Source organism: Odontesthes bonariensis, chromosome 5 (genome assembly GCF_027942865.1).
Source record: "Odontesthes bonariensis isolate fOdoBon6 chromosome 5, fOdoBon6.hap1, whole genome shotgun sequence".
Lineage (NCBI taxonomy): Eukaryota > Metazoa > Chordata > Actinopteri > Atheriniformes > Atherinopsidae > Odontesthes > Odontesthes bonariensis.
Genome location: NC_134510.1, coordinates 26,291,446 through 26,309,892, shown reverse-complemented (window position 1 = coordinate 26,309,892; position 18,447 = coordinate 26,291,446). Strand labels below are relative to the sequence as shown.

The 18,447-nt window shown below is 41.1% G+C and overlaps 3 protein-coding genes across 5 annotated transcripts; 1 reads left to right on the top strand and 2 right to left on the bottom strand.

Annotated features, from left to right (window-relative positions):
• The first annotated feature begins 97 nt into the window (after positions 1–97).
• On the top strand, positions 98–1,761 carry emg1 (EMG1 N1-specific pseudouridine methyltransferase). Its single transcript, XM_075466700.1, has 5 exons — positions 98–277; positions 399–500; positions 647–788; positions 898–1,103; positions 1,190–1,761. The coding sequence occupies exons 1-5, from the start codon at positions 128–130 to the stop codon at positions 1,301–1,303; spliced, it is 714 nt and encodes a 237-aa protein (XP_075322815.1). The 5' UTR covers positions 98–127; the 3' UTR covers positions 1,304–1,761.
• Positions 1,758–4,526, bottom strand: LOC142380595 (uncharacterized). Its single transcript, XM_075466506.1, has 3 exons — positions 4,289–4,526; positions 2,379–2,671; positions 1,758–2,280 (listed from the first exon to the last, which is right to left on the bottom strand). The coding sequence occupies exons 1-3, from the start codon at positions 4,524–4,526 to the stop codon at positions 1,792–1,794; spliced, it is 1,020 nt and encodes a 339-aa protein (XP_075322621.1). The 3' UTR covers positions 1,758–1,791.
• Positions 4,527–4,694: 168 nt separating this feature from the next.
• On the bottom strand, positions 4,695–18,284 carry kel (Kell metallo-endopeptidase (Kell blood group)). 3 transcript variants are annotated; one of them, XM_075465760.1, is made up of 18 exons: positions 17,852–18,284; positions 12,104–12,332; positions 11,743–12,015; positions 10,758–10,879; positions 9,898–10,056; positions 9,726–9,797; positions 9,454–9,642; positions 9,147–9,307; positions 8,936–9,053; positions 8,733–8,831; positions 8,551–8,649; positions 8,383–8,460; positions 8,081–8,187; positions 7,907–7,996; positions 7,748–7,815; positions 5,916–6,076; positions 5,741–5,830; positions 4,695–5,658 (listed from the first exon to the last, which is right to left on the bottom strand). In XM_075465760.1, the coding sequence occupies exons 1-18, from the start codon at positions 17,876–17,878 to the stop codon at positions 5,512–5,514; spliced, it is 2,289 nt and encodes a 762-aa protein (XP_075321875.1). In that variant the 5' UTR covers positions 17,879–18,284; the 3' UTR covers positions 4,695–5,511. The 3 variants fall into 3 exon arrangements, with proteins under 3 accessions (XP_075321875.1, XP_075321877.1, XP_075321878.1); XM_075465762.1 differs by having other exon boundaries at positions 8,733–8,828; XM_075465763.1 differs by having other exon boundaries at positions 10,758–10,873.
• Positions 18,285–18,447: the final 163 nt, after the last annotated feature.

Sequence of the window (18,447 nt, the reverse complement as noted above, 5' to 3'; positions counted from 1 at the left end):
ATAAAAAAAAAATTCTACTGAATAATTAACCCAGAGTGGCTCTGAAGTAACCCACCCACGTTGGACAGCTTTGTTTGGTCATGACGTCATCATTCTGCGACTAACAGAGGAGGCCAGAGAAGACATCATGGCGGCCCCAGATGGTAAGAAGCGTGGTCTTGAACATTTGGACGAATATGAACCAAAACCAGCAAAGCACCTCCGTAGCCTTCATGACCGAATGGCAGAAAGGAGACTGGTTGTTATTCTGGAGGGGGCGTCGCTAGAAACAGTGAAGGTAAACATCAGAGTCGGGTTGTGACGCACTTTCAACCTGCCCATGTCGGCAATCAACTAGTGCCATTAATGGATTTAAAGGCAATCGATCCATTTTATTGTTGTGTTTTTTTATCACCCAGGTCGGGAAAACCTTTGAGTTGTTAAACTGTGACCAGCACAAAAATATCATCGTCAAAAGCGGAAGAAACCCGGGACATATAAGACCAGACATCACTCATCAGGTGACAATTCACATTCATGTGTGCAGCTGTTTTCTTCACCTACAACCTCGTGCTTGTGTTTGTTGTCTTTTACTATGCAGTGAGCTTGTAAAGTTACTTGGGACATCACGGGTAAATAATTTTGGCCTTAAACTGATTCATTCCAGTGTCTGCTCATGCTGATGGACAGTCCGCTGAACAGGGCAGGCCTGTTGCAGGTTTACATCCACACAGAGAAAAACGCATTAATAGAGATCAACCCACAGACCCGCATACCAAGAACCTTCACTCGCTTCTGTGGCCTCATGGGTAAGCTATCATTTCAATCGTGCTTTTTGTTCTTTTTTCCACGTGCATAAACAACGCCTTCCCTCCCTCCTCAGCTGCTCTCCTAATATTTCTTCTTTCTCTACCTTAGTGCAGCTGCTGCACAAGCTGAGTGTCAGGGCAGCTGATGGTCCGCAAAAGCTGCTGAGGATGATTAAAAATCCTGTTTCTGACCACCTGCCTCCCGGCTGCCCTCGTATCGCCACCTCCTTCTCTTCAGGGGAAGCCGTCGGCGCCCGGACTTTGGTGCCAGAGGGACCTGCTGCAGTGGTGATCGGAGCTTTTGCACATGGAGCGGTGAGAGACCGATACAGGCAGTAGCTGTTTCGAGCTCTTAGTTACAAATACTGTTTAAATTTGACTAATGCGTGTGTTTTTATCAGGTGAACGTGGACTACACGGAGAAGACTGTGTCCATCAGTAACTACCCGCTCTCTGGAGCACTGACCTGTGCCAAGATCTGCTCCGCCTTTGAGGAAGTGTGGGGCGTCATGTGACAAACATATCAAAATAAACTGATAAGTGCCGACTTGAACAGAGAAGGTGCCATACATGGACCTCATTTCAGTGGACTAGAAAGACTGGACCAAACATCCAGTGATGCCACACAGACTACAGACATCTATCCTGCTGTACTGTACGTGTATTCTTATGACGGTGGAGCTTAAAGTGGTTTTGTACCCAGTATTGTCTTTTCATGTAAAAACATGAATGTTTTTCTTCTACCATGATCAATTCTGAGTTTGGGGGTTTTATAGAATAATTACATTAAAATGTATTATCAGGAAATGAGTGTTTTTTTTGTTTTGTTTTGTTTGTTTGTTTTTCTTTACAGTTTTGAAGCAAAGCATAATGGTGAAAGTTCTTGTGGAGAGATGAAGTGACTTTAGGACACTTCAGTATTTTTAACACATCCGATGCATCAAAGAATAATAAACAGTTTCAGTTTGCTGTAGAGGTTTCAGTTTATTGCTGCTCACTAATCTTAGTAGTAAGCTCTTCTCCTGACATTTCGTATTTGCCGGGACTTTCCTCTTGTTTTGGGAAGCCTCCGTCTTGGCGGTTGTCTTGTCCGAGAAGATTTATATGGATGTTGGTCGTGCTTTGGTTGGCGTCTCCGAGACCTTTTAGCCTTCCTTAGTGGCCTTCGTGCTCGGTTCTTTGCAGGTCGACGTTTCTTACCAACTGGCTTTACAGCTTTTCTTCTGGGTTTGGTTGCCTGTCTTCTTTGTTTGTGTGATTTGGCTGCTGGTTTGCGAGTTTTGCCTGGCTGTCTGTGTAATTTGGCCGGTGCTCTTTGGGTCTTGCCTGTTGGCTTGCGGGATTTGCCCCTTGGTTTGGGAGTCATTCTGTGTCCTCTCTGTGACCTTTCTGCCCCTTTGAGGAATTTATGGGCTGAGGTGCTCTGCTTCAACTCCCTTTTTGGTTTCGAAGATTTCCAAGTTTTTGCCTTAACTCGAGTTGTGTCTGTGAGCTTCTGGTTTTGTAGAGTAAAAAAGGGTTAGAAATTAAACTCATTGAGAACACATCAAAGTGACATATTACCAAATTAAATGACGAAATGCATCTTACCTTATTGTTGAGTCTGAATGATGCATTTCTTGTAGTTCGCACGAAGGTCTCGCTGTTAACCAGCCTTTTGGTCACCACGTTCACCTGCCTGTTGTTCTTGGTGACGTCGTAACCCTCAGTTGCCAGAGTCTGTTTGAGCTCTGCCATGGAGATGCCGCCTCTGTGTTTGCACTTGGAGACAACACTGAGTATGAGCCTGGAGACCTGTGGCGAGGCCAGCTTTGGGGAGCTTGCTTTGGGTGCATTGTTGGCCTCTGTTTGAATCTGATGCTTGAAAAGACGAACCGGAGTCTCTGAAAGATGGAGAGGTTGTCACAATTACAGTTTACAGGTGTATTCTCTTTATAATACCCACCCACACCATGCATGGTTAGCAGTTTTGCACTGTAGAATCTTTCCATACTGACTGCACACATCCCATGCCAATTTGTTGAATTTCCACTTGGGATGATGTATATTATTTACTTTTTTTCTTGGCACGGGAGTTAATATGGCACACAATTTGTGCTAGTATAATCAAACTTCTGAAACCTCAAACAAAAATCTAGATTTTTAAGAGAAAATAAGCCTCACTGAAGGAAAGAAGTTAAACTTTGCAAACAAGTGTTGGTGAAACACACTAATACAAAGTTCCCTTTATTACTGCTGTGTGTTTTTCAGCACTTCACGCTCATCCACTTTATTTGCCAGCGATTTACTATTCAAAATGCAATATGTCCAAGCCGCTACTAGTTTGGTGCTACTGCAAAACTCAAGTTTTTTAAATAAGGTATATTAAAGAAAGAACTTAAGCATTTTTCCTTTTAAAAAATGTTTTCTGGTCTTAAAATAGCTCTGATATATTAGCACTATGTCAGAAAGAAACTAAATCAAAGCTACAGGAAGTGACAGTTATCCAAATAATGATCTTTTGTATTATTCTGCAATGCATCTATTCTAATTATCTACTTAATTATTCTTTCTTCTTTCATTTTTAAGCTAATATTTCCCTGACAATTTCTTCAATATTTTCATTCAGTGTTTTAAGTGCAACTTACAGTGACTTAAATATACTGAATTTTAATGTGAATATATCAAATCCAACCACCCTAGAGACAGGCAGCCTGCAGCTGTAGCTCTGAACATACTGTGTCTTTCTTTGCAACTTCTTGAGATAATTTCTATGGTGGTTTGTATTCTGTGCTGCTGAAAGGACTTTAGCTGGTAACTCCGGAGCTCTTTTACATCTGTTATGATGCATAACCATGGCAACAGGAAAGCTGTTAACCGGTCGGATCCGCTAACTGAGCAAACAAAGCCAAAGTAATGCCTGGAATAAGGCCTCAAATCAAGATGATTTGAAGGGGGGATGTCTTGGATGGAAACCAGGAGTGGAGAAAAAGGGGAAAGATGGTTTAAATAATTTCTTCCCTTGATCATCATGGGAAGTGTGAGATCACTGGCAGATCAAATGGATAAACTTGGACCACTAGGAATATCTGGGGCCAAATCACTTTTTTCTTTTTCATTAAGACATGGCTGTAACTATAACACCTGTCAACTCAGCTTTAAGACTCTACAGAGAAACAACTTTAAAGGAGGAGGGTTACAGTGCCTGTTACAGATGGTGTAATCCTATCTGTAATCCCTGTAACTCGCCTTTCTCTGTGCTACACTTAAACTTTTTAAATGTTTTATCAGTTGATTTATATGTAATTTGTTTTTTTTAATCTATAACAATAGAATATCTTTAATGATAATTAATACTACAGCTTTATCATTTCTCCTGGAGGATGAATGAAATGTTAATGAATTTAACTGAATTAAATTAAATGCTCGAGTATCCTAGCAACCTATTAGCTGGCGTTAGCTAAACTAGTGCTACAGCAGTTAATGCAGTAAGCTAATATTTTAACCGTGACTGTACTCACTTGGCAGAGAAACTTTCCCTTGTCCTTTTGGCTGCTCCTGAGGCCGGATGACCCGTTTCAGCAGCCGCCCCAAACGTCTGGCTCCTGCTTTTCCAAGGCCTTTACCTCTTGGAGTTTTAGTGGGTTTTCCTGTCCGTTTATTCAGTCTCAACTGCGCGTTTTCTCCCGATTTAAGCCCGGTAGCTTTTCCAGCCGCACCTCTTTGAGGTACTTTTTTCGTTGGAGCTTTACTCCGCATTTTTTGGATGTAGATTATTTTATATCTCAAGAAAAGATCTTGCACAGGGAAACGCCTCTAAATCACCTTGAACAATTTTGATTTTAAATATTAGTGATATTTGGAAAAATAACAGTTCTGTAGTTGCTATGTAACAGCTGGTTCAGCACACATGTATGGAACACACAATTAGGCTTCATCACAGTTTATTTAAATCAGGTTATAAAGTTACCAGTGGTAAGTGAAACAACTAGATTTGCCAAGAGGTGCACTGAAATGAAATATACTTAACTTTATACAGTTTCTGCACACATACATTTTGACAGAGACAAAAAAAGTGATGAATTAAAGGGGAAAAAACACCATTAATTGTATTATTAAAGTGTAGGACCACTATTTGCTACCTTACATGACATTGATGGGACCATTCAATTTGGTGGAGACCTCTTCCATCAGTATGAATAAACAGAACAAGTTTGTTCTGATTTGTGAACTTACTTTCTGATACCAAAACGGATTAATCACAGGTGACAATGCGTTAAGGTTAAACCAGTGGTTTCAGCAGTTCAGCTCATGTTCCCTCACAGATAAACGCTCTCTGCTTTTTTGTTGTTTGTTAAAGTTTGAGAGCCAAAGAGATCAAATAATGTAATATGTCCTCAAGGTCAGCCACCATCCTAAACAGGCAGACGATTTTTACATTGTCCTGTTCCATACTCAGAACTTCCTCCACAGCTTAAAAGGAAAATGAAAACAACATTTCAAATGTTTATTTTCCATTTCAATGAATAGCCTACTAAACAGCTTGTGCAATTAACGCAATTTGCAGACGTCTCGTAACAACAACAACAAAAACTACAGCTAATACGAAAATCGTGTTTTCGGATTGTAGATACTTTAGGTACACTTATGATACATAAACTTTATTAAACAGCAGTTTTCCAACATCCCTATCCCCACAATATGTTTCTTAAACAAAGTTCTTCTTGCCATTAATGAGGACTGTTTAGCATGTTTGTGATGAATTCCCCTGGAGTTTAATGGAGCACTGTAGGCTTGTAGAGCACAGGTTAGATTTGGCACAAATTACTGCGATTAGGAAGGAGGGCTCCAAGGGCATGGACTCATGGTATGGGTCAGCATCACAGTTTACCTGGAGACCAAAATATTAAAACATAGGGTCAGTTGTTAAAAGGGAAGAAGATAAAACATTTAAAAGAAGAAATTGGAATTACCTGAGAAAATGATGTGAGAAAGAGACGAGTGTGTGACAACCCTGAAAGGGAGGTGTCACCTGGACTGTGGCTGAGACTTTGATGATAAGCCTGAGGAAATAAGTGGACAAAATGTGAACATATCAGCTGAACGCTGCCGTCACACAGACACTAAAGTTTGAGGATGGCTCCTCACCTGGAGTGCCACCTGCAGTGCAGAGTACTGCACCCACACCTCCTGCTGCTGCGGTGCTGAAAGCGAGAATGCTCCATCCCTGCCTGCTTTTTCAGTCACACTGAGGTAGTGAGCCCACACACATTCCCCCACAGCACGCACAGTCTCACTGTGAGAATAAACTATAACAAAACAGATAACGAGATGGTGAATTAACGAGAGAATTTTGGACACTGACAAAATGTTTGTTGTTTTATCTGATTACCAAAAATCAGTTGAAGTTACAATCAGATAATAGATATGAGTTTAATGTGTGGATTCAGCTTTAATTTGAGGTTATTCACATCCAAATTAAATGAAGGTTTATAAATGCGTGGAACAAGGAAAGTTAGGAAAGAACAATTAGAAGCAGCTATTTCTTCATCGTGTCTCAGAAAGGTTTTTAATTTACTCCAAAAGTTGTTATTGAGAATCCTCAACAAGCCTTTAAGGGAACCCTCTGAAACAAAAACAGAGAATCTTCAGTTTGCAGATACAAAACAAATTAGCACTTTGGTACCCTCACGTTGGTGAGCTTGGTCACATCAAAAAGACCTTGACATCTACTGATGATTTTCCATGGTGAAGAAGAAAACCCATTCACAAAATCCAGCTGAGTTAAGACTTTCCAGGTGGATAACTTATCATTATCCAACTCTGACATAAAGAGAAAACCTTATGAGAGCAAAACAGAGGCTTCACCCCAAAGTGCAAACCACTCATGAGCCTGAAGAATAGAAAAGACAAATTAGACTTGGATCCTGGATGGATGCAGACTTTGATACAAGTCAGCCTGCATCATTATGGTAAATAGTGAAAAGTTTGGAGTGGGTTTGGAACAGCTCGTGATCCAAAGCATAAAACAGCAACTGTAAAACGATGCAATGTGATGATTTTGGCATACATTGCTTCCAGCCGCTTTGAGTCAAACAGTTTATTGACATGACAGAAGACCTGAAATCCTGAAATGTATCAGAATTTACTGTCAGTTCAGATTCACTCAAATGCAGCAAAGATGACGTCTCCCTGCTTTTAATTACAGATGGACAGTGATCCAAAATGTGCTATAAAAGCAATCCTGGGTTTTTTTATGGAAAAAAAGTGGAACATTCTGTCATTGCTTAGTCAGTCGTCTGATTTCTGTTTGTTCAAGCTGCATTTTATTAGCCGAAAACTTGAGGAGAGGGACAAATTGAAGACAGCTTTATTAAACCCCCAAGCAATACAAAAGGAGGGGGCGTGTTTTTTTTTATATTGGTCATGAATTCCAGACTTCACTTCACTTCTGCAAGAGATTCTCAACAAAGTACTAAAAAACAACATTTTATTCATGCCCAAAGTAACACAAAAAAAATTTCTCCCTTTTCACTCCCCCTACAGCGGTGGGATGTAACACCACTCTCATAAAAACAAATCTCAATGTGAGCCCTGCAAATCTGCAGCCATGCACATGATTGTTGCCATGTAAGAGGCCACAGAAAGCCACATCAAAAGCCCAAAAGTCACAAACTTTGGTATCTCAGGTGCTCTAAGGCAGTTTGAGGTCTGGGAATATGCAGAACAAAAGTAATTGTATTTCAGAATGAGCCAGCACGTAGATGTACGGTTCACAAACTTCTCTAGCGTTGATTTAAGGAGTAATACCTCAACTCTAAGTATCCTCAAATCAAAGCTGAGGCACTTAATTACCACAATTTTAGTTTGTCTGGTAAATGCCTGACATAAAGTGCTGTCAGTGTCCACATTTTCAGACCTAATAATGGACATAATGATAAAGACACGTGTATGAGTGGATAAATGTTGATCTTGCTTACTCTCAGGCACGAGCAGATGGAAGATGTCTTTGGCGATAAGAAAACCCGCTGCGCCATAATTCAAGGCTCTGTTTGAGAAAAAGCCATGAACTGTAATCTTTATTTTATGCAGATCATTGTAAAAACAATGAATACTTCTTCTCTCTGTGCGTATCTTACTTTGGATAGGAGGGATGGAAAAGAGGAGGGATGAACATTCCCATGGGAAAGAGGAGCTCATTACCCAGAAGAAACGGTGTGACAGACAGACTGAAAGAAATGTGAGAGGATTATTGAAGGTCTAAGACCGTTATCCAGGATCTGTCAGCTTTATATGTCAGTCATGACACTTACACATCAGCAGCCTCGCTCTGAGTAGTCAAGAGTTTACTGCGTCTCTTTTGCCACAGGGACAGCAGCTGGATGTAGTTGGAGAAATAGCTGTGAGTGCTGACTGTCACCTGAAGTCAAACAGATTGTAGGATCAGAGGTGTTTAATCATTTCTGACAGCATCAAATTACCAGCCTTATAACAAAAGACACATAATAGATTCATAATCTGTTCAAATTTATCAGCTGGTTTAGACCAACTACAGAATATTACAAAAAGTTGTGTTGAGAAAGGTTTTTATCATCTGCGAACAGTCTGCAGGTACCTCGGATAAAAGCAGATCAAGCTCGTCTGCATCAGAGATTTCCACTGAAGTCCATAGTCTTGGAATCAAAGAGTAAACCTGAAGAGAGAGACAAGCCATAGCTGATATGAAACAGAACAAAGGTGGTTATGAATAAATGGAAATCTTTTTTTTTTTTTTAAACTTTACCTTTTTCATGACGAGCCGAAAAGACTTCCGATCTATCCACTTGAGCTCATGTAATTTGGATTTGAAGGAGGAGAAGACGTCTGCGATCATCTTCTCTGCCTGTTGAAGACTGAAGCACTTTAACAGACTTAAACTCCAATCTCTACATATTGAATTAGTTACGTGTCGTGGCGTTCCCTCACCTCTGTGTGCGCGGTCCTCTCACTAAGAAGGTGTGTGAGGACTGAGTCAAATCCCCTCTCAGTCTCCAGCACACAGTATTTCCAGCGAGGAACTCGCTGCTGAAAAGCCCCACAGTCAAATGAGACTCCAACAAATCAATGTGCAGGTCTGTTTGTTTTTCTTTTTTAAATTCTAGTGTTTGAATGTCATGGCATTGACTGACCTCGTCAGCGTTACCCAAAGCCACGGAAAAATTCCTGGCTGTTTCAGAAAATCTGGAGTCCATGGCAGGCATGAGGGTGTGCAGCAGATTGAGGACCATATACGTATGAAGGGGACCACTGAGGAGAACCACATGACAGGAAAGGATCAAAAAGGAAAAACAAAAAGGTTTGTGGATAGTTGATCTTCACCTTTTAATGACTTTACAGTACCTCCTGCTCAGCTCGTGCTTATTCAGCCACTTGTTAATGATGCGGGACATTTGAACAATGTAGGGTAGGTTATGTAGGAGGACATGATCGTCTTCACTGAGGGACAGTGGATGGAAAGAAGCCTGCAGACAGCCCAACCAATCGATGGCAGGGGCCTGCCTCTGGTGGATCGTTCATGTACAAAAGAACATGTTAGAGGGAATTCAGACCCAGTAAGTGTAAGTATAGACACAATACTAAGCCAAAGTTGAGTATGAAACCCAAACTTGCCCCAGCATACACTTGACAGTATGAGAATTCGCCGTACCTGAAGTTCTTTGATGGTCATGCGCTGATGGAGCTGTCCTTTCGCCAGACGATAGTGCAGAGGTGAAGCTGCTACGGCAAGCTCAGAGGACAAAGAGATGAACATGCCCACATGGATCATGCTTCTGCTCTGCGGGGATCCCAGGAGGGCCAGGTACCTCTGACATGATGCCAAGAAGGGACGTAGAGTCTGAATACAGAAAACACACTACTGTTAGTTTCATGCATGAATGATGTTGTACGATATTTCTGTCATCAGCAGGGATTATCAACCTCCGTCTTAGCCTCAGACTTCTGTGTCTTGCTGTTCCATTCAATTGGGATCAGCAGTTCTGGCTGATCAATCTGTTGTTAAGAGATTACATGAGTTGAAGTCATGACACAAAGCTTATTTGCTACTTTCATCGTATCATTATCATCACATCATATCCTTGTTGGAACTGGCCTGTATGTATCTTTTGGTCGTCCCATGGGCAGTTTCATTTGGGCCTTTGCCCACATAGAGGTTGAAGAATGGAAAAGTGGCGAAGTCTCTCATTAGCAAACCAAGGGTGGAGTTGAAATCAGTCTTATTCCACTGCCCTGATACTGCCCAACCCCCCAGCTATATGCAGAAAGGAGACAGCAAATACAGCAAAATTAAAAAAAAATAAAAATAAAATGACTATAACTCTGGTGGTGGGGTATGGTTTTGGTCACAGAGTGGTTTGGGGAGTAGTGGCTGATGAGACTGATCAGCGCAGCTATGGGACTTTCTTAGTCAGTCTCCTTTCTCCTCATATGCATCTGTCTGTCATGGAGGACAGCCACATACCAGCTGCATCGCCTGCTAGTGAGCATATCTCCTGGAAACTGCATATTTCTATTCTGTAGGACCTCTGTAGTCCAGTAGAAGTAGACAGTGAGCAGTGTGAAGTAAATGAGAGTCATTTGGAGTATTTTTTTTGCCTGAACACAGAAGGCCTACAACAACAAACAACAGTTTTCTTTTACAAGAATAACCTCCTTCCAAGGTGGTGTCTTTAAACTGATGAGTTGCTTGTCTCGTAAGATGAAGAAAATCCAAAAGTTTTCACATTTGAGAATTTGCAGCCATTAAATATCGATGATACATGTTTAGGAAAGTAATTTTCCACTGATTTCTTTTCTCTTGTGGTTATTTGTATCTTTAACTATAGAAACAAAGGGGCAACTACCTAATTCTAACTAACTACCATAATGTTGCAGAAAGGGAGCATTTAATGGCCTGTTTTGGGAACAATCAGCCAAAAACCTTCTTATACAGGGTAACAATCATCATCATACCTTCTGGATGAGTGTGAGGAAGGGTTCTGCTCCTGCGGCTTCTATAGATCTTGCGTCCAAGCAGGAATGGTAAAATTCTTTAGTCTTCTGCACAGCTGAACTACCCAAACTGTCATCTGTCTCTAACACAGAGATACAGAAACACAATTTAGATCAGTTTTCCTGGTGTTTTTCTTTGGGTTACTGCTGAAATATAAATCTATGTCCCAAGTAATCTGGAGGGTTTTTCCTCAAAGTTACTCTATATTTTTCTGTATCCATTGTACCCTAATCTCCTAGCTCCTGCTCTGGAAAAATATCACCACAGAATATCACCATGTTTGCAGGGACAGTACTAATAAGGTGATGCTCAGTCTCTGGTTTCGTCTGCACACATCATTTGGGAAAAAGGTGACAGTACTGTGTAACAGTGTTTTCATTTTTTATTATATTGCTTCCAGGGAGCCAGACGTTTTTTTCCGTTCCTCTATACCTGACTATTTTCCGTGGGATGTGTTAACACTGAAAGAACTACAGCGTTCCTTCTTGTTGAATTTTCCAGCTGGTTGTTATGTGTCTTTTAGGGAGGAATGGCTTCTATCTGGCCATTCTACAATAAGGCCTGATTATCTTTCTGTAAACGTCTTCCATCTCCAGAAAATTGCTTTGCATCATCTGCTCAAAACCCCTGTTTATGGTTTCTTAGTTTGTCTAGGCACTCAGATCTAGAAAGTCTTGTGGTGGTTCCTAATAAGAAATTTAATTTGACTATGATGGGAGCTTTAGGACCCTTTAAAAGCTGCAAATTGATTTATTTATTATCACTATTATTATTACTATTAATTTGTATCACGTCCTCCAGTTCTACAGTTCTCAAAAGCTTGTGGTCTGGTTTTCATATTGACTTCTACCATCAGCTGTTAGACCTGACATAGACAGTTCAAATAATTTATCAGGTACAAGTGGACTCGCATATTAAAAAAAAACAGAATGGACAGGTTCCTACCTAAAATCTTTCTTAGATACTGCAGCAGCACAGCTTTCCGGCTCAGTAACTCTGTCGGTCTTCTGCGTTCTCTCTCTTCATTTAGTCTCTTTTCCATCTGGTTTTGCGGATGTCCAGGTATGTCCTGACCTCTATATCTTCCTCCGCCCTCTGCTGAAAGTCTGTCTGCTCCACATGTGAACATGAAGTAATCACAGGGCTGTGTGAAAGGATCAGTGGACATGGACAGACGGGCTGCGGCCCACTGACAGGCTGGAGAGAGACACGGAGTCACTACGGGAAAGAGTGAGAGAAGAGTTGGATAGAAAGGCAAAATTCCACATGTAATGTCTAATATTGTTGCATTTCTCTAAAGGCCTACCAGGAGTGGCATTGTTATTGCTCTCAGTATGGAGATTGTGGTGCATGTAGTAGATCAGTCCCAGAATGGCGGAACATAAAGAGAATCCCAAAAGGAAGAGGAGAAGCCTTTGATGCTTTATCCACACTGGCTTCACTTGGTGCTCGAGGTTTGACTCTAATAGTTGCTGCTGTGGCTGAGGCTGAAGCTCCCTCTCAGGTTCGGGCTGTGACAATGACTGGACTATTAGCTGAAGGTGAAATAGTGTCGAGACAACAAAAATATAAGCGGTTGAGAAGGAATAACATGAGTGTAGTACACAGGGTTCAGACGGATAGTAAAGAAAAGACCTACTATAGTCTTGTTAGATCGATTATTTCAATGGCAGCTCAAGAACAAGCCGGAGGAATCTCAAGCAAAATAAAGTGTTTATTGGTGGTCACATGTCAAAGCATATCAGCGCTGGACTCAGGGGAACAGAGCTCCCACAGGAAATCCATCAGACTGAGCTTCGATTTCCGGGTATCGTTCGCATTTATAGCCTCATAGGTTGGACTCACACTCGACCGAGTATGATTGGACATGAGTAGGTTCAACATGCTTCGTTATATTCTCTGGATCAGCCAAACAATGTGTGTGTGTGAATCTGCCCTTGCTTTCCCAGGCTTTCCCAATTGTTTTGTCTTCCCATTCCTGCATGGAAAAGTACAGAGTACAGAGACTATTTCATTTATAATGTCTAAGAACAAAGCCAATTTTAACAGTCTCTTCCTAAGCTGCTTTCCTTGACCTTATTGGAACAGGTCATTGGGTTAAGGAAAGAATTAAGGTAAAATTCAAATTCTTAAGAACTTAGGAAAAGACGACTGAGCTGCAATGAAAATCTGACCATGTTTACACTAAACTGTGATGTTGGTCTGCCGCACTGAAACTACAGATGTTCAATCAATGTTCTACAAAAAGTGCTTTGTATACTTTGGCTAATGTAATCTTATCACATACGCAGAGGCTTTATCATTTACTGTATATCATATTACTTTGATGACGGATAAAATGTTACTTTATCAGCAAGGTTCATGATTTAAAAAGGAAAGAAAAATGCTCAAAAGTGAAACATTATTGTTGCAAGCTGTTTATTCTCACCCTCCCGTCCACATCAGGATAAATGTAACTGAGAGCTGCTTCAAAAGTTTCGCACTGGGAATTATGACATGGAATTATCTCCTTTCTATCTGGATGGTCCAGTGTTTCCCAAGCTAAAGGAGATAATTAAGGAAGCACTTAAGCTCCTTTCCTTAGCATTAAGAGATTTCAACAAGCTCTTATCATGGCTGAGATACTTAAGTATTTCTGGGTCATTTAATTCAATTTGGAACCTTCCTGAGAAAAATACGACCAGACCTCTAGTGATATCTACACTGACTTTCGTAAAATGTTCTTGTCTTGCTATTAAGAAGTGAGCCAGTAATGTAGAAATTGTAAGAACATACAAAGTTTGATATCATAAAAGTCCACGACAGATGTTTAGTGTTGCTCCCACTTATATCAACTGTTTCTTTTTTAATCATAACCTTTTAAAGCCAGACTACACACGTGAAAACAATCCTTTAGCAAGAAACAACCCAAGTTCCCAAAAGGTTGGGACACTGTGTGAAATGTACATGAATGCAACAGAATGCAATGGTTTGTAAATCTCAAAGACAAACATAGAAAATTATTAATATTATTAAATGGTGAAAATGTGACATCTTACTGTTTCATGAAAAAATTGAGGTCATCTTGATTAATGACAGCAAAACCTCTCAAAAAAGTTGGAAAGGGGGCAAGAAAATGCCAGAAAAAGCAAGAAGTACTGAAAAGAAACAGCTGGAGGAACATGTTGCAGCTAATTAGGTTAACTGCTATGTTTCAGCAATGTGTAAAAGACTGCCTCTACAAATCATGGAGCAATTTCAGAATAATGTTCATCAGTGTAAAATTGTGAAAACTTTGAATTATCAACAGTACATCATATCAAAAGCTTGAGGGAAGCTGGAGACAGCTCTGTGTGTAACAGACATCGACAAAAAGTCAATACTGCGTGTCAGTGATCTTCAGGCCCTCAGGCAGGACTGCATTAAAAACAGACATGATTCTGTCCTGGAAATCACTGCATGGGCTCGGGAACACCTCCAGAAATCTTTGTCTTTAAACACAGCTCACCGTTTCATCCACAAATGCAGGTTAAAGCTCTATCATGCAAAGAAGAAGCCTCATGTGAACATGATCTAGAAACCTCTGGATTCTTTGGACCAAAGCTCATTTAAAATGGACTGAGGCAAAGTGAAAAACTGTTCCGTGGTCAGATGAATCATCATGAACACAGCATCCTTCAGTCTGAAAAGGAGCGGGACCTTCCAGCCTGTTATCAGCACTCAGTTCAAAAGCCACACAGGTTCTAAGGCAACACGTGATCCGATCAAGATGATATCTTTTCCAGGGAAGGCCTTGCATATTTCAGTAAGACAACGCTAAACCACATACTGCATCTCTCACAATAGCCTGGCTTTACAGTAGAAGATTCTGTGTGCTGGACTGAGCTGCCTGCAGTACAGACCTTTCACCAACTAAAAACATTTGATACAAAATAAAACGCAAAACACGACAGAGAAGAGAGCCAAGACTAGCCTGGAAAACCAGCGCCAACTGCTGGACGGCAAAATGTTTTGCCTGCGGTTGGGTCTGGCCTCGATCCACTTGTCATTTTGAAAATACTGCCCTGAATCTGGCAGATGGCAACTAAACCAATCACAACGCAGAGATGTGTTTTGAATCAACGCGGGCGGGCCAGAGGGTTCTGAGGGAGTGACGACAGAGCAGTGCGACGTTGGGCAGTGGAAGCGAACATAGACAAGCGAAAGCACAACAAGAAAGATGGCGGCGGCAATGGAACAGTGCTCGTTTGATTCAGCCTTGGCACACAGCCATTATAACGAACAGCCTTGCCACTCTCTATTAAGCCCCATTGTACCGGCTTTTTGGCTGCAGTTCCACCAGAATTCCACTGGGAGCGTCGGTGGAGACCAGAATGAATGGGGCCCAATGGAGCTAGATGCTACAAATGGTCAGTTTCACCTAAGTCTCCTCAAGAGCGCTCAGATTTGAATGTAGTTTCTGAGAGCTCAACATGGGTTTCAAGTAAAAAATCAACTGAACGAGTACATATATCCCTTTGATTTCTTACTGGTTGGCTTCTTGTTGTCCACAACGCGCTAGCATTGTGCTAATGACAGCTGGTCGACCAGCTATGTATGACGTCATATACACTTCAAATCCTTTTTTTAAGCAAATGAGTGGCTCTAAAAATCTAAAACTCAGCCATGGGTATTTTCTAAACACCCTCTTTCGAAAACAACATTCGAATTACTAGAGAAAAAATTATATCTTGAGATAAGGGCACGAAAGGGCGTATAGCTCCATAGGACTCCATTCATTCTGGTCTCCAAAATTGGGCGCCCCACGTGGAAAGAGGGTGGAACTGCAACCAAAATCGCCTCGTTGGAAACCGGAAATGCACCGTGAGTGGCGTATCTGTCCTATTATAGAATCTGTGCTTGGCATCAGTTTTGGAAGAGTCCCCTCCCACCAAAGCTTTCTGTCGCGCTTACTACGTCACAGTCAGTTGCGCTGATTGGTCAGAGCGTTGGCCTATAGGCACAGACGCGGTTTGAAAGACAACGGGTTGTGCTCATCAACAATGTTCCGTTGTATCCATTGATCGGTGCCAGACTAAATTAGACATCCAATCCATTTAGGCTGGTTTATCAGGCTAAGCCAAGACTGTTGAGAAGCTATAATTCTAAATCAGACCAGAATGGGACAACATTCCTCTGCCAAAGATCCGGTAACTGGTCTCCTTCACCATTCACAGGTGCTTCATGGAACTGGCCCTAAAACACCTCTCCTAACACTGTGTTCCTTTCTGATAACAAGTCACCACCGTTTACATCTAAAGTCATTTCCACTTGTCTGCACGAAGATTATAAGTTTCTCACAATCTACATGACTAATTAGTCGTGTTGTTTTTATCATTTTCAGCAGCAATGAGTTGTTGGAACACACAGTCGAATTATCGTCAAACACATTCAAGCGCTGTAAATCACATGAAACTGCACGTCTATTATTCACGTATTTCAAGTTTCAATCAAAGCAGTCATGCCCCAAGGGAAAGAAGTATAACTATGTTATCCAATATGTTAACTAATGGCTAGCTACAATATTACATTTATACATTTTTACTCAGTGTGCGACACGTGAATAAACACACGCTAATGCAACATCATTTTCACAAAAGGCAGAATTCTGTGCAAATACAAAAGCAATTTGATTTTTCAAAACAATCGAATGCAATAATTGGCCAATTGTGTAAAGATTTGATTGAAAATAGTACAAAGGCCACATTTGCAATGCTGCAAAATGCTCTTTGGAAAAATATATACTCTGAATATATTCAGAATTTGATGCCAACAACATCTTGATAACAAAGTTATAACGGGGCATGTTCACCACCGTGTTGCATCACCTCCTTATTTCCAAGAGTACTGTGCAAATGTTTGGGAATTGAGGAGATTATTTGCTGTGTTTTCCTATTTAGCTAGATATAAGACTTCAGCCTCTCAACAGTTCACGGGCCTCATTTGTCATATTTTTTAAAAATCTCCAAGTGTGCCAGTTGTCTTCAACACAGTCAGGCCAGTTTATCATCCAGACTACTTTAATACAAAGCCATATTTCTTATTACGCGCTGAATGTGTTTGGCATCGATTTGCTGAGCCAACCAAGGCCTTTCCTGACTTTTAAGGAACTATGATGACAGGCTGGATGATCCACTTCCTCTTTCGCCTGGAGCAAACAGCAGCCATGAAGCCCAAAAACAATTTAAAAATTCAATCTGTCGGACCAGAGGACGGTTGTCCCGTCCACTCCATCAGGCGCTGAGAAACAGGTGCTTCTGGATCGTGTTTAAATGCGTATTTTCTTTGTGCAGTCGCATCTGTGGATGCAGTGATGAAATGTGTTCGCAGACAGTTGTTTCCAGATGTGTTCCTGAGCTCATACAGGGATCTCCGTGACAAATTTGTGTCTGTTTTTAATTCAGTGCTGCCCAAGGGCCTGTAGATCACAACCACTCTGTAGTTATTCACTGCCTTTTACCTGATGTACAGACAGTGTTTCACCCCCCCGCCCCCATCTTTACTTCCAAAAGCTTTTTTTTCTCCAACCAGTTATGTTGTAACTTCATCAAACTCGTGTTTCTTTTCGAGTGTGACTCAACACTTCCTTTATTTAGGATTCTTTCTCTCAGCTTTTTAAAAAAAATGTTGCTGGTGTCAAATTGAGAGTGAGCATAATGCTTTCCAGACAGTAGTTTCACAGTTTTAGTGGCTGATATGGCATTCATGAACTATTTTCAATTAAACACAAGTGGGAATAACTGCATTCAGTTTGTATTCACTTTTTTACATTAAGTCCCAACTTCTCCCGTAACGAAGCTGTATTAGTACTGGTATTCAGTAGCTTGACAATTCTGAGAAAAATCAGTCATGCTGAATGTTTCAAGACTACTGAAAAAAAAGGAACTTTTCTTTTTTGTTATTGCACTTTGTGCAGACCTAGTCAGCTCAAAACCACACAATAATGCCACATTTGAGAAACATAAACATTAGCTGTGTTGCCGTGGTAACACAACTTCCTAACAACACATCAAACATATGGTTTTTGTAATCTTACCTCAAGCTCTACTGTAGTTTCACTCATTCTTGCCCTGTGGTTTCCAAGTATGTTGCCTCCTGTGTTTTGTTTTTTTTACACTTCACATGTGCACCACCTCCTTCTGTCCCTGCGTCAGACAGCTGTCATCTCAGCTCTGTATCTCTTTCCATCACTCACTTCTTTCCTCATCTGACACTGATAAAAACAACTCTGCAGGCTTCGTCTTACTCTCCTCTCTAGAATCCAGATGAAGCAAAGATCATGGGTCCCTACTTTGCATGGATGGAGCTGGTTTGTGGTTTGTGAGCCCTGGAGATAGTCGCCATCAAGACTAAAATATGTATTTTCAATAAGCTTCCTGTCTGCAGTGTTACAAATTTCAGGCCAGATGGCTGCGACTGGCGAGTTAAGACCAGCACCTTGCTTTTGCTCATACATTGCATCAAGAAGGGATAAGCTCTTCTTCCTGGAAAGCGTCTACACTTCGATTCACACGCGCATACACACATCTGCTATCGTCATTATCAGTGCAACACATGGCTGTTAACAACTGATAGAGCGTCCTGGAGGTCACGGTCTCTGAGGGTTGCACATCATCGAGTCCGGGAGAAAAC